Source organism: Centropristis striata, chromosome 6 (assembly GCF_030273125.1).
Source record: "Centropristis striata isolate RG_2023a ecotype Rhode Island chromosome 6, C.striata_1.0, whole genome shotgun sequence".
In the NCBI taxonomy this organism is placed as follows: Eukaryota; Metazoa; Chordata; class Actinopteri; order Perciformes; family Serranidae; genus Centropristis; species Centropristis striata.
The window spans coordinates 37819964-37833129 of NC_081522.1; the positions used below are offsets into that span (position 1 = coordinate 37819964).

Below are 13166 nucleotides of genomic sequence, written 5' to 3' on the forward strand. Positions count from 1 at the left end.
TGTACAAGTTTGGCAGCTGAATGTGAGAGTGAAACGTCCCAGAGAGAGTGTGACAGTCTGACCGTGTGTGTGTGTGTGTGTGTGTGTGTTCTTGTACTCCCTACATAGTGGGGGCCAGAACCTGTGTTAACCAACAGAGTGAGGACATATTTGTGAAGTGAGGACATTTCAGCCGGTCCTCACTTCTTTAAAGGCTTGTTTTAGAGTTCAGACTTTGTTTAAGGGTTAAAGTTACAATTATGTTTATGTTATTAGGGTTAGGGTTGGTCATTTAGTTGTGATGGTGAAGGTTAGGCTAAAGGTTAGGGTAAGGGGCTCGAGAATTCACTATTCCAGTATCCTTGTTTCCTTTAGGGGGAAAAGTGGCCACCGGGAAAGTCTCAGGCCACGCCCTCTCAAAAGTCCGCTCACTCTCCGATGGTGACGTGTGTTTTTTGCCGTTGCTAACTGTGCACAACGTCAGCAGCTGAAAGCAGCATGGATAATTATGCAAAGAATCTCCACTGATCATAAACATAGTGATTGTGAATTAACCGGCATCACTAACTGTGCACAGAGTGTCCGGTGCTTGTTGTAAACAAACAGAGATCGCTAAGTGAACACCTCCTGCAGCAGCAACACATACACACTGTACTGCTACAGAGCTAACTGTTAGCCTGTTAGCACATACACACTGTACTGCTACAGAGCTAACTGTTAGCCTGTTGGCACATACACACTGTACTGCTACAGAGCTAACTGTTAGCCTGTTGGCACATACACACTGTACTGCTACAGAGCTAACTGTTAGCCTGTTAGCACATACACACTGTACTGCTACAGAGCTAACTGTTAGCCTGTTAGCACATACACACTGTACTGCTACAGAGCTAACGGTTAGCCTGTTAGTACATACCCACTGTACTGCTACAGAGCTAACTATTTTCCTGTTGGCACATACACACTGTACTGCTACAGCGCTAACTGTAGCCAACTGCTGCTAACGGCGGCTCTTCTTAACAAGCTGCCCACGTGCTCTTCTCACCTGCTCTTCTACAGGGACGAAAAAAGTCCAGACAAAAGCCCACTCCGGACGGCTCGTATTCAAATTAGGGGCGTTTCGGCAAGTGAGACCCGCCTCATTCTGGGTATTGCCCGGTAGTGGAAACAGCCCTTATGAGGGCCCTCACAAAGATAGAAGTACCAGGATGTATGCGTGTGTGTGTGTGGCTCGGTGCCATCCTCCTCTCAGTGATTGGTGTTCGTTCTCTCCCTCCTCCTGTATTTCACCTGAACACCTTCTGCTGCCTCTCTTTTAGTTTATAGCGGCCTATAAAACAGGTTTTGGAGCCGGCCTGCAGCTCTGGCAGCTAAATACTGACTCCAACAACATAATCCTCTTCAGAGAAACCAAACAATCAGAGTCCAGAGCAGACAGTTCACACCATCCCTCAGCCTGTGGGAGAATCCTCCGGAGATGTTTTGGGTTCAGCTCAAATGTTAAAAACTACAGTGAGAACAATGTGAGAGTGAGTCAGAGGCCTCTGAAGGTAAATACGGTGCAGCAGCAGAACAAATGAAAGCAGGGTGTCCTCCTCTGCTCTGCAGTGTTACGGTTGTTTATTGAGGCGCTGCAGCTGCAGTTCTCTGCTTCCCTGCAGAACAATGTGAGGATGTGATTATTTTTCATAATCTCAAGGTAAGCTGGCAACGCTCGGCTGCATAACTGAGAGGAAAACCTCAGACAAAGAGGTTTGTTCTCCGAGGCTACAGCACTGTTTATATGTTTCACTTGTTAGAATAATAACTGGCTGTGATTCTCTACAGTTAATGAACCATGAAGAGTGTCACCTTTTGACAAAACAAGCTCACCTTCAGGTTTAATTAGCAGCTTCAGGATCACAACATCTTCAGGTGGATTACAGATTCTGTTTGGAGAAAAATGTCAGAATTGAGGATTTGGAAAATCTCAGCAGGCTGACATGACCATCTAATCTCCAATAACCTTAAAACATAAGAACCCACGATGACACGGGTGTAACAAATACTTTAAATGTACTAGAATCTCCCATATTCATATTTTAACTCATTACATCCCTAAGCGCCACATAATGTGACAAGTGACCAAAATGTGGCTGTGACTGGAAACAGAAATAAAATAAAAAGTAGCACATTTCTAAAAGCTTATTTTTTGTTACTAGGCTAACCCTATTAGGGTTTGTTATTTGTTTTTATTTATTATTGATTTACTATTATTTTGTTACTTAAAAACAATTCTGAAAATCATTTGTTGTTAAACAGCACTACTAATGTCACAATTTTTAATATGTTGTGGAGATGCAGAGAAAAAAGGCAAATTTGTGGTTCTGTAAGCAGAAAAGGTGTCGAGTTTATTTATATTAAAATACGAATTATCATAATAATAAATACCGTAAACACCCTATGTAACGTATATGATGTTAAAAAACGTATTCTGATGTAACGTATTCTGATGTTAAAAAAACATCAGAAATATGTTCTATGTGGTCCACTTGGTCCGTGGTAGATCCCCCATAATTTTCCTTCAAGGATAACTGGGTCTGGGTTCTTATGGGATAAAACAACATAATGACCTTTATACTTAATTAACACTGTGAATTGGAACCAGGCTTATTGGTGAAAAAAACCTGCCTGGGTTAATATGAGTATGTGACGTGAAGTAACTCCCTGACAGAGTGAAATAAATCCCAGTGTGAAGTGAAAATAAACGGGTCTGACCTTTAGCTCACATCCAGGCCGAGGCCGCCCCCTGCTGGTGGAAACTGGTAGTTACATAAACAAACAACCTGCTGAGTTTCTGCTCAACCCTTTGGAGTTTGGGGCCATTTTGATGGTTTTGACTCTTTTTCATTCTGCCTGTATAAACGACTTTAAAAAATGTTTATCATTCCATGCTGGTATCATTTTTTTTTTCAGCACAACCTCACCTGATTATTATTTTGTAATTTTTGACTTACTGGATCAACATTTTGAACACAAAAACCCCCACACAAAAACACACTAAAATCACACAAAAAATACAAAACACACTATAATATGAATATATATATATATATATATATATATATATATATATATATATATATATATATATATATTAATAAAATAATATAAGATTAATATCAAAGTCTCAGCACATTTAATGTTTTTTTTACATATACATATACATATTCATAGCTATTGATACAAAACCTTTGGTTCTGTACAATTTTGAAGCAAACAACTGTAAATACATTTGTTCTTGTCAATTGAAAGTGAAATTTCCTATGTATGAAGTTAGACATCTTAGATTACAAATATAATAATAATAATAATAATAATAATAATAATAATAATAATAATAACAAGGAGATGAAGAAACAAAGACAAAAAAATAAAGACAGCATTTAAAAATATATATATACTAGATCATATACAGTCTATGATCATTACTAAATAATTTCTTATAATTATGGACGGTTGATACGTTTTATTGTTTCCTTTATTTTATAATAGATGAAATATGTAATATTAAATCGTAATACAAACTTCATAGCAAGGGGATGACTTGGCAAATTTAGATTTGTGTTTATGATCCTGAGATTTATTATGAAATAAAAAATATAATCAAATAAAAAAGAAAATACAGCGGCGCACCTATTTGTCGTCACCACAACGCCTTCATGTGATGTCATCAGAGCGCGCTGGGGAGGCAGCTCTTTAAGCGGTGAGAAATTTATATTTTTTACGAATTAAAAAACACAGAAAAACTCGTTTTTAACGTGTTTTAATGTATAATTTCTCCGTTTATCTGTATGATATTTACATACAGATCAAGTAGTTAGTGAAGCGTGGAGAATAAAGATAAATAAATTCTGTTGATTCATCTCCGTTTGTTTCTGATTTAATGTTTATTATTATTATAAAGTTCTGATTTATTCACATTAAACTGAATAAACTTAGATGATAAAGAGTTTAATCACAACCTCAGGCAGAGTTTAATGTTTGTTAACTGATGGTTTAGTTTCTTTCACTTTCACATCATTACGAAGCGAATTAAATGTTTTAATGTTTGTTTTCAGGTTAAAATGCTCAAATAAACTTCACCGTCTTTATTAATAAATATATTATAATATTATATATTATATCCAAGATTAACTTTGTGTTTGTTCTCCACAGTTTGACTGCAAACATGGTGAGTTAACTCCATTGTTTTATTATTATTATTATTATTATTATTATTATTATTATTATTATTATTGTTTGTATTGACGATGTGCTGTTTAGCACCTTTTTCACTTAACTTTTTTTGTGGGATTATTTATTATTACTTTTTGTTTTATTTTGTTATTTTATTTCGTGAGTTTTTATTATATAAGGACCATGTACAAACAATAATAATCTCAAAATAAGAAGAGATGATTTATATTGAGGACTAAAGCTGCCAAAATCAAAAGCAAACAAATAACGTGATGAATAAATCATCTTACCATTAATAGTTCCAGTTATCGTAACATTAAAAATGTGACAGATTGATATGGTTTTAACTATATATGAATATTTATTTTATCACAGCTGTGATGTGCTGAAGAAAACTTGAAAAGTGCTTAATTTTGACTTAAGGTGAAGGGACTATTATTTGTATTTTGTCAGTAAATTGTCTCAGATATGAATCTGATCTGCTGAAACACATTTATACTTTTTTTTAACCGCCATTTATTTTATTTATAAGTATATATACACAAGTATACTTAATAACATACTGGTCAACATCAACCTACTAGTTTTTATCTCCCAAAAAAAAAGGAGAAACAGACTTCCAGGTGTAAGATATTAATAAGAGAAAGATTACTGATTGTCCTCAGAGAATCCTAAAAAGAGTTTTAATTCCTTGCAGCTCTGTGATCTTTTATTTTGAAGTTAATTAAGTTCCAATTAACTTATAATACATTTTCTGTTTCCTTTCAGTCTCGTCGATATGATTCAAGAACGACCATCTTCTCTCCGGAGGGTAAGAAGTTCACAGTGAAGCCTCTAATAATGTTCTATTGTTGTTTTTTAATAATTTCTACATAAACATCAACTTGTACTCATTTGAACCCAGATAAAGCTTCTTTGTTCTGACTCTGTTCTCCACCTGCTGCTTCCAGGCCGTCTCTACCAGGTGGAGTACGCCATGGAGGCCATCGGTCACGCCGGCAGCTGCCTCGGGATCCTCGCCAACGACGGCGTGCTGCTGGCGGCGGAGAGGAGGAACATCCACAAGCTGCTGGACGAAGTCTTCTTCTCCGAGAAGATCTACAAGCTCAACGAGTGAGTAGGCCTGGGACGATAACAAATTTTGCTGGACGATATATTGTCCCACAAATTATTGCCGATAAACGATATTATTGTCAACATGATAATATATCATAATAATGCACAGCCTTTCAAATACAATACACTTTTATTTCTCAGTGTTTTTTACCATTGTAATTGTAATTTTAAGAACGTTTAAATATCCTAAATAAATAAAACGAACATTTTTTTTTTTTTAAAGGGCAGCATTTATTTTGCGATGTAGCAAACTCCACTTTCTGTGAGCGCACAGCGTTTATATTGACTTTGTCGACCAGTGTTGACTGTCGGGACGAAGGCTCTGCATCTCCAGCTGCAGTTTTTTTGCCCAGCTGGGAAAACTGGGTCGGGTGGTTCTGCTTTAGATGGGCATGCAAGTTTGTTGTGGTGGCTTTTTTTGTTGCCACCACTTTTGAACAAATTGGGCATACAGGCTCGTCCGTGTGTTGATGGGCTCACCTTTTTCATTCGGTTTGAAACCGACATATTCCCACACCGGGGCTGTGGCATTTGGCTTTGCAATCATCTTTTTTCCTGGCGTTGCTCCGCACGAGGCTCACCTGCTGCACTCTGTGTGTAGCCAATGCTAGCGGCCCAGCCTTCCCCACAGAGACAAAGAGACTGGATGACTGACAGGAGGGTTCACTCCGCTCATTCTGCTATGGAACAAAAGAGATCCAGCACAGAGTGAACCCTCTTGTCATCCAGCCTGCTTGGAGGCAACAGACGAGGAAAACAAACATGCACGCGCATGGCGATACATCGAGGCCGGCAAAATTATTGAGTTCATTTAATTTATCGTGCGATTAATTGATTTATTGATTATCGGACCAGGCCTACGAGTGAGGAACATGTTTCTGTAACAACAACAAACAAACAGCTGATTAACTCTCTGATCTCCCTGCAGTGACATGGCGTGCAGCGTGGCGGGAATCACATCAGACGCCAACGTGCTGACCAACGAGCTGAGGCTCATCGCACAGAGGTGAGCTCTTCATTCTGCTGCAGCTTCTAGAGCAGGGTCGGCAACTTTTACTAAGAAAAGAGCCAGAAAAACAGAAAAAATGTCAGAATAGAGCCAAAAACCTTATTTTGGGCCTTAAAATGAAGATAAAACAACCTACGAAGAAGTCAAAATTAGCCTACGTAGATTACTAATTGGTCATAATGAGCATTTATTAATATGATTTTGTTAGAAACTGACAAGGACCCGAGTGCAAATGAGGCTGGACACCAAAGAAATGACTCAGGAGATTTAGAATTGAAAGGGAAACACAAAACAAGACATGAAGTTGTCAAAATGTGGAGTTTAAGGCACCAGGCGTAGACTTCAGTAAGCTATGATGCACATTTTAGTTGTTGAAACATTTTTTTTAATGCCGTATAGAAGCTACACATTTTGCTTTGGGCCTACACCAACGATAAATGAAAATTAAATGCAAGGAATTAATTCATTCAATTCATTCTGTTGTTTTATTTCGTATAATTTGTTTGTCACAGCCACAGGGAGCCGCTGTAGACGGCCTGAAGAGCCTCATGTGGAACAAAATATAAAAGTCACTCTAATAATGTATGTGTGTGTGTGTGTGTGTGTGTGTGTGTGTGTGTGTGTGTGTGTGTGTGTGTGTGTGTCAGGTACCTGCTGCAGTACCAGGAGCCGATCCCCTGCGAGCAGCTGGTCACCGCGCTGTGTGACATCAAACAGGCCTACACACAGTTTGGAGGTACACACACACACACACACACACACACACACACTCCTGTCCTACAGACCAGAGTTTCATCTATATGCAGAGTTGACCAACTAACCTTCAAGGTTCATGTGTCCTTAATTCCCAGATCTTGTTGATTCTCCCTGTACAACATCAGGAAGATCAGACTCTATCTGACCCAACAATCCACACAACTCCTGGTTCAGGCCCTTGTGTTATCGCATTTTAGCGTAAAGTACTGCTTATTTAGAATCTGTTAATAAAGTCTATAAAATCTAATATAAATATTAATTAAAGATATTCAAAGATTTAAGTTCAATAAGTTTCTTATTGAAAAGCAAACTGTAATAATTCCACTACTGTCCCTTACATGATTCATTTAGAGCAGCAAATCTGTCTAAAAAATTATGAAATAGTTATTTTAAAATAAATATCATTACCTGACGTGTTTAAGTGTATGTGTGGTGTCCAGGGAAGCGTCCCTTCGGCGTGTCTCTGCTCTACATGGGCTGGGACAAACACTACGGCTTCCAGCTGTACCAGAGCGACCCCAGTGGGAACTACGGAGGCTGGAAGGCCACATGCATCGGGAACAACAGCGCCGTGAGTCCCACACTCAGTTTATCACTGTTTACAACAGGCTGTCATTATTTTACCATCATTACATTTTTGATCTAAGAGTATTTCACAAAGCAGCTCCTGAATCTGTAAAAAGTTAGAAGCAGTCATGAGGACTCCACAGTCACTGAGAGCAAATCACAAACAGCAAAGATCTCCTTTTTAATTACTTTCTTTCCTTCCTCCAACAAGTAAAAACTTTTCTTGCATCCATTCTGTTTTTTCATTTGCACCTCTTGCTATCAGCCATCGTTATGTTACTACTATTATTTATTACTTGATATACAGTCATGGAAAAAATGACGAGACCATCCTTGTTTTCTTCATTTTCTTGTTCATCAAATCTGATTTAGAAAATGATGTTTCTTTAACTTTCAGTGAAGAATTTCAAATGTTGGTTCCAAATCCAACATCCAAGGGGTGAATTGAGAAGAACATCTGGTTCTATCAAATATATTTTATACTTAATATATTTGATCTTATCTCTGGTTTTACTTGTTCTACAGTCATGTAAAAAAATATTAAACCACCCTTTTCTTCAATTTCTTGTTCATTTTAATGCCTGGTACAACTAAAGGTACATTTGTTTGGACAAATATAACGATAACAACAAAAAATAGCTGATAAGAGTTTAATTTAAGAGCTGATATCTAGACTCTATATCTAAATGTTCCAACGTTTTCTTCATAATAACCAAAATCACGATCAAGAAAACCATGGAAAATGGCTAGATATTATGTTATATTTGCAACCTTTGTTCACATTTGCAACATTTAAAATTCTTTATTGAGCATGATAGTGTTTTGAAAGTAAAAAAGGATTAAAAATCACATTTTATGTTGGACTAAAGGACATGAAATTACCAAAAAATTTATTTTTACATGGTTTTCTTGATAATGACTTTGGTTATTGTCAAGGAAACCATGGAAAATGTCTAGATATCGAACAAGAAAATAGAAGAAAACAATGGTGGTCTAATAATTTTTTCCATGACTGCGTGTGTATATATATATATATATATATATATATATATTTACACTGTTAACAAGCTGCATATACTTGACCTGTCAGCAGTATCCTTTATGACTCTGTTGGTCAGGTTAAATCTGGGACACTTGGGCCACATTTTATTTTATAATCTTTGTTTGGGAATGACAGAAGACCTCCTACTGTATTTCTGTCATGAATTCCCTGACATATGGAGGAATTATACTATCTTTATTCAAGATTATTCATTTGAGAGCATGATTTTATTCCTTTTCAGTGACGCAGCTCCTTCTCATGCTCACATTTTGTGCTCGCACTCAGATTTCTGCTGCTTTCTTTCAAAATATGTAACTCAGAACTCAGAAATAACATGCTTGTGCTCACATTTCTTCTTCTTGGATTGGACCATTTCGCTTAGCATTCAAATGTCCTGAGAATAAATCTGAGCATTAGAAGGAGCTGTGTCACTGAAAAGGAATAAAATCATGCTCTCAAACTGAAATCTCCTGAATAAAGACAGGATAATTCCTCCACACTGACAAAGATCTGAATAATCAGTTCTGAGCAGGTGATTCTCATAAAGCTTGGTGAAATATAAAACCGCCACTAGAGGGCGCCGCTGCTCACAGTTTAAGCAGCGAGCCTGAGAATCAGCGGACGGTAAACTCTGCCGAGGCTGTGTCCTACTTCCTGCTGACTCCTGGGGACGCTCATTGTGTAAGTCCTGATTCATGGCCTGCACACAAAGCATTGTGGGTAACTGAGCCTCCTCGGGCATTGTGGGGACACTTTTGTCTCCGAGGTCTTTCAGGAGCCTGAGTGCACGTTGAGCTCAGGTGTCTCCGCTGAGGAAACACACACCTGAGCCTCAGTGGTGAGGTTGTTTCTGCAGCACTACTGACACACACACACACACACACACACACACACACACACACAGTGTCTCAGAGATGTTTACCTTGTTTTCTCCTCTCGCTGCAGGCTGCCGTCTCCATGCTGAAGCAGGACTTTAAGGAGGGAGAGATGACCCTGTCCTCGGCTCTCGCCCTCGCCGTCAAAGTCCTCAACAAGACCATGGACGTCAGCAAGCTGTCTGCAGAGAAAGGTGCATGAAAAAACATGTAGTTACTGATGTAACACACACACACACACACACACACACACACACACATACACTGTCTGCAGAGAAAGGTACATGACAAAAACACTCAAAACTCACAAGAGCTATAGCACACACACACACACACACACACACACACATACACGTCTTTATATAGTTGTGAGGGCCATGATCGTTGAGTTGTTTGTGAGGACCACCACTTCCCCTAGCCCAACACACACATTTCAGGGTTTACCATCTCTGTTAGGACCTTCCCTGAAATTCATACAGATGATTAATTAAGACCTTTAGAGGCTATCCTAGCATTTTCTTTGTGAGGACCGGGCAAAATGTCCTCACAACTCCAAATGTCCTCACAATGTTGGTCTTCTGCCAAGGGTTGGTCCTCATAACTATATAAAGACAAGCACACACACACACACACACACACACACACACAGGTAAACACAAGTAGACACACACACACACACACACACTATCACACAAGGAGAGATAGAGACACACAGACGGAGATACACACACACATCTAAACGTTATCTAAAACGTTTAACATCTTGAACACGTCTCAGAGTTTCGTTTGTCTGACAGCCGTCATAAAGTTACTTTTTATCCCGTTTTATGCCACTTTTTTTTACAAGAACTTTAGATTTTGGTGTTTTTTTTAGTCATCTAACATCTGGATCTTAAGTTGTGTTTTTGAAGAGTTTTCTTCCAGTTTTAAACAGTTTTCTACCTGAACACGGAAGGATTCCTACCAGGAGCAGCTGACTGCTGCAGCAACAGAACGGCTCTGTGTTTTGTTGTTTTCATTTAAAACAGCAGAAAACGACATATTGCACATTTTAATATTTTGCACATCATGTGCAGCAGTTAAATATGCTTAAAAGTTTAGTAGTTTAACAAAACAGTTGTTAATAGTTAAAAGCCAATAGTTTTTAGACACAAACATCATGATGTAACAGCAGAAGGTTTAAAGGCTTCATGTTGTTTTTAAATGAGGTTTCATTTGTTTACATTCAATAAACTCGACAGACAGCGAGTCCTCCAGTGACATCACACAGACCTGCTGGACCTGTCCACAGGTCACATGATCCTCACCTCCCTCTTATTATCAACACAGCTCATATTATAGACAGACAGACAGACAGACAGACAGCTGATCCTCACCTGTCTGTCTGTCTGTCTGTCTGTTAGTCACCTTCCTGTTCCAGCATGTTCCAAACATTATGAACCACAGCTGATATTATAATTATAATTATTATTATTATTATTATTATTATACAGCAGAAAAACACTGAGACAGCAGCTGAGCCTTACCTGTCTGTCTGTCTGTCTCTCCCTGTCTCGCTGTCTGTCTCCCTCTGTCTGTCTGTCTGTCTCTGTCTGTCTGTCTGTCTGTCTGTCCCTCACCCTGTCTGTCTCTCTCTCACCCTGCCTGTCTGTCTGTCTCTGTCTGTCTGTCTGTCTGTCTGTCTGTCTGTCTGTCTGTCTCTCTCTCTCTCACCCTGTCTGTCTCCCTGTCTCTCTCTCTCTCTCTCTCTCATCCTGTCTGTCTCTCACTGTCTCTCTCTCTCTCTCACCCTGTCTGTCTCTCTCTGTCTGTCTCCCTGTCTCTCTCTCTCTCTGCCTGTCTGTCTGTCTCCAGTGGAGATCGCCACTCTGACCCGTGAGAAGGGGAAGACGTGCATCAAGGTGCTGAAGCAGCAGGAGGTGGAGGATCTGATCAGGAGACACGAGGCGGAGGAGGCCAAGGTGGAGAAGGAGAAGAAGGAGAAGGAGCAGAGGGAGAAGGACAAGTAGCTGTCTGTCTCTCTCTGTCTGTCTGTCTGTCTGTCTGTCTGAGAGTGAATGAGTCTGATGTCTGTCTGTTTGTGTTGTTTCTTAAAATAAATCCACATGATGAATTATCGACTCTGTCCTCTTTATGTTTCTGCTCCATGTGTTGAGTTTTAAAGCTTTGAAGTTACTTTCATGACTTCTGTACATTTATAATAACTGAGATCAATATTATGGGATTAGAGCTCCGTGTTCCCGGCAGCAGATGGTCTTAATGTATGCTGCATGGATTGTATAATGCAAACATTAAACTGTTATGAAATCAGATTAACAATGATAAATATGTTCATCTTTAAGTGCTGCTGTTTACAGCCCTCGCTGTAAAAAAACAGGAAGTTTGTTTTAACTTTATCAGATGTTTGCTTGTTTTTCTGGACAGTGAAAAACAATCAGAAGCACCTTTTATTAATAATATAGCTATTTAATCATTTAAAGCAGATGTGGAACTCAGCTGGATGTGTAAATGATGAACTGTTTGCATCAAGTTCAACATAAAGATGTTCTGCTGCAGTGAGATCATGACGTGTTCAGACCCTGAACCTCGGGGGATTTCTTCTTTCAGAGTCATGAATAATAACTCGTATATTATCAGTAATATTAAATATAAACACAGAGCCACGTCACCACTCACCTACTGAGCCCCTTTTATAATATGTGCTCCAATATCAGGCACCAGATTTAGTCAAATTCTTTGCTCTGACCTCCATATTGAGGTTTTTTGCCACCACACCTACTGAAACCACCCGAGTTTCATATACAGTGTTTAATACATGGGTCTCAAACTTCCCTTGTGACGATATTTTGTGGCCCTCACCTTGATATGAAAGTTTAATGTGAGTTTTATATGAATGGCACTTTACCGTGTTGTGTGTGGAAGGTCCCTTTAATTACTTTTTTGGTAATTTTTTGTGTCTTTTTAAAAAAAAATGTGTCTTTTTTAAATAATTTTGTGTCTTTTTAATATTTGTGTCTTTTAAAAAAAAAATAATTTAGTGTCTTTTGGCAATTCTGTGTCTTTTTAGTAATTTTGTGTCTTTCTGGTAATTCTGTGTCTTTTTAAATCATTTTGTGTAATTTTTTGGTAATTTTGTTTCTTTTTTGGGTCATTTTGTGTGTTTAAATAATTTTGTGTCTTTTGAAAATGACCAAAATAAGACACAAAATGACTAAAAAGAGACACAAAATGACAAAAAAAAGACACAGAAAGACATAAAATGACAAAAAAAAGACAAAATGACCAAAAAAAGACAAAAGACGCAGAATGACTAAAAAAGACGCAGAATGACTAAAAAAGACGCAAAATGACACAAAATAACTAAAAAAGACACAAAATGACTTACAAGGACACGAAAAAAGGATTTAAAAAAATGGACAAAATAGCCCAACACTCCATATAGTTATAAAATAAAGCAGGATTTTAGAATTTGTTGCAAATTTACAAAAAAAACAAGTGAACTGACAGAAGCTGCAGCAGGAAGTTACAACTTTTTAAAACAGGCCACACCCAATGACACACACACACACCCTACCACACACCCTAACACAAACACATTCACACA

General features: G+C 38.3%; 1 protein-coding gene across 1 annotated transcript; it reads left to right on the forward strand.

Moving 5' to 3' along the window:
• Positions 1-3657: 3657 nt before the first annotated feature.
• psma4 (proteasome 20S subunit alpha 4) lies at positions 3658-11639 on the forward strand. Its single transcript, XM_059335325.1, has 9 exons — positions 3658-3724; positions 4177-4192; positions 4966-5008; positions 5148-5310; positions 6242-6319; positions 6970-7058; positions 7519-7649; positions 9633-9756; positions 11417-11639. Exons 2-9 carry the CDS (start codon positions 4190-4192, stop codon positions 11569-11571), a joined length of 786 nt encoding a protein of 261 aa, XP_059191308.1. The 5' UTR covers positions 3658-3724; positions 4177-4189; the 3' UTR covers positions 11572-11639.
• Positions 11640-13166: the final 1527 nt, after the last annotated feature.

Bases quoted from the DNA above. Each gene is read 5' to 3' on its own strand.
- psma4 (XM_059335325.1), top strand. The intron at 7,059-7,518 runs GTACACACACAC...TGTGGTGTCCAG, and splicing joins GGCCTACACACAGTTTGGAG to GGAAGCGTCCCTTCGGCGTG. The intron at 9,757-11,416 runs GTGCATGAAAAA...GTCTGTCTCCAG, and splicing joins CAAGCTGTCTGCAGAGAAAG to TGGAGATCGCCACTCTGACC.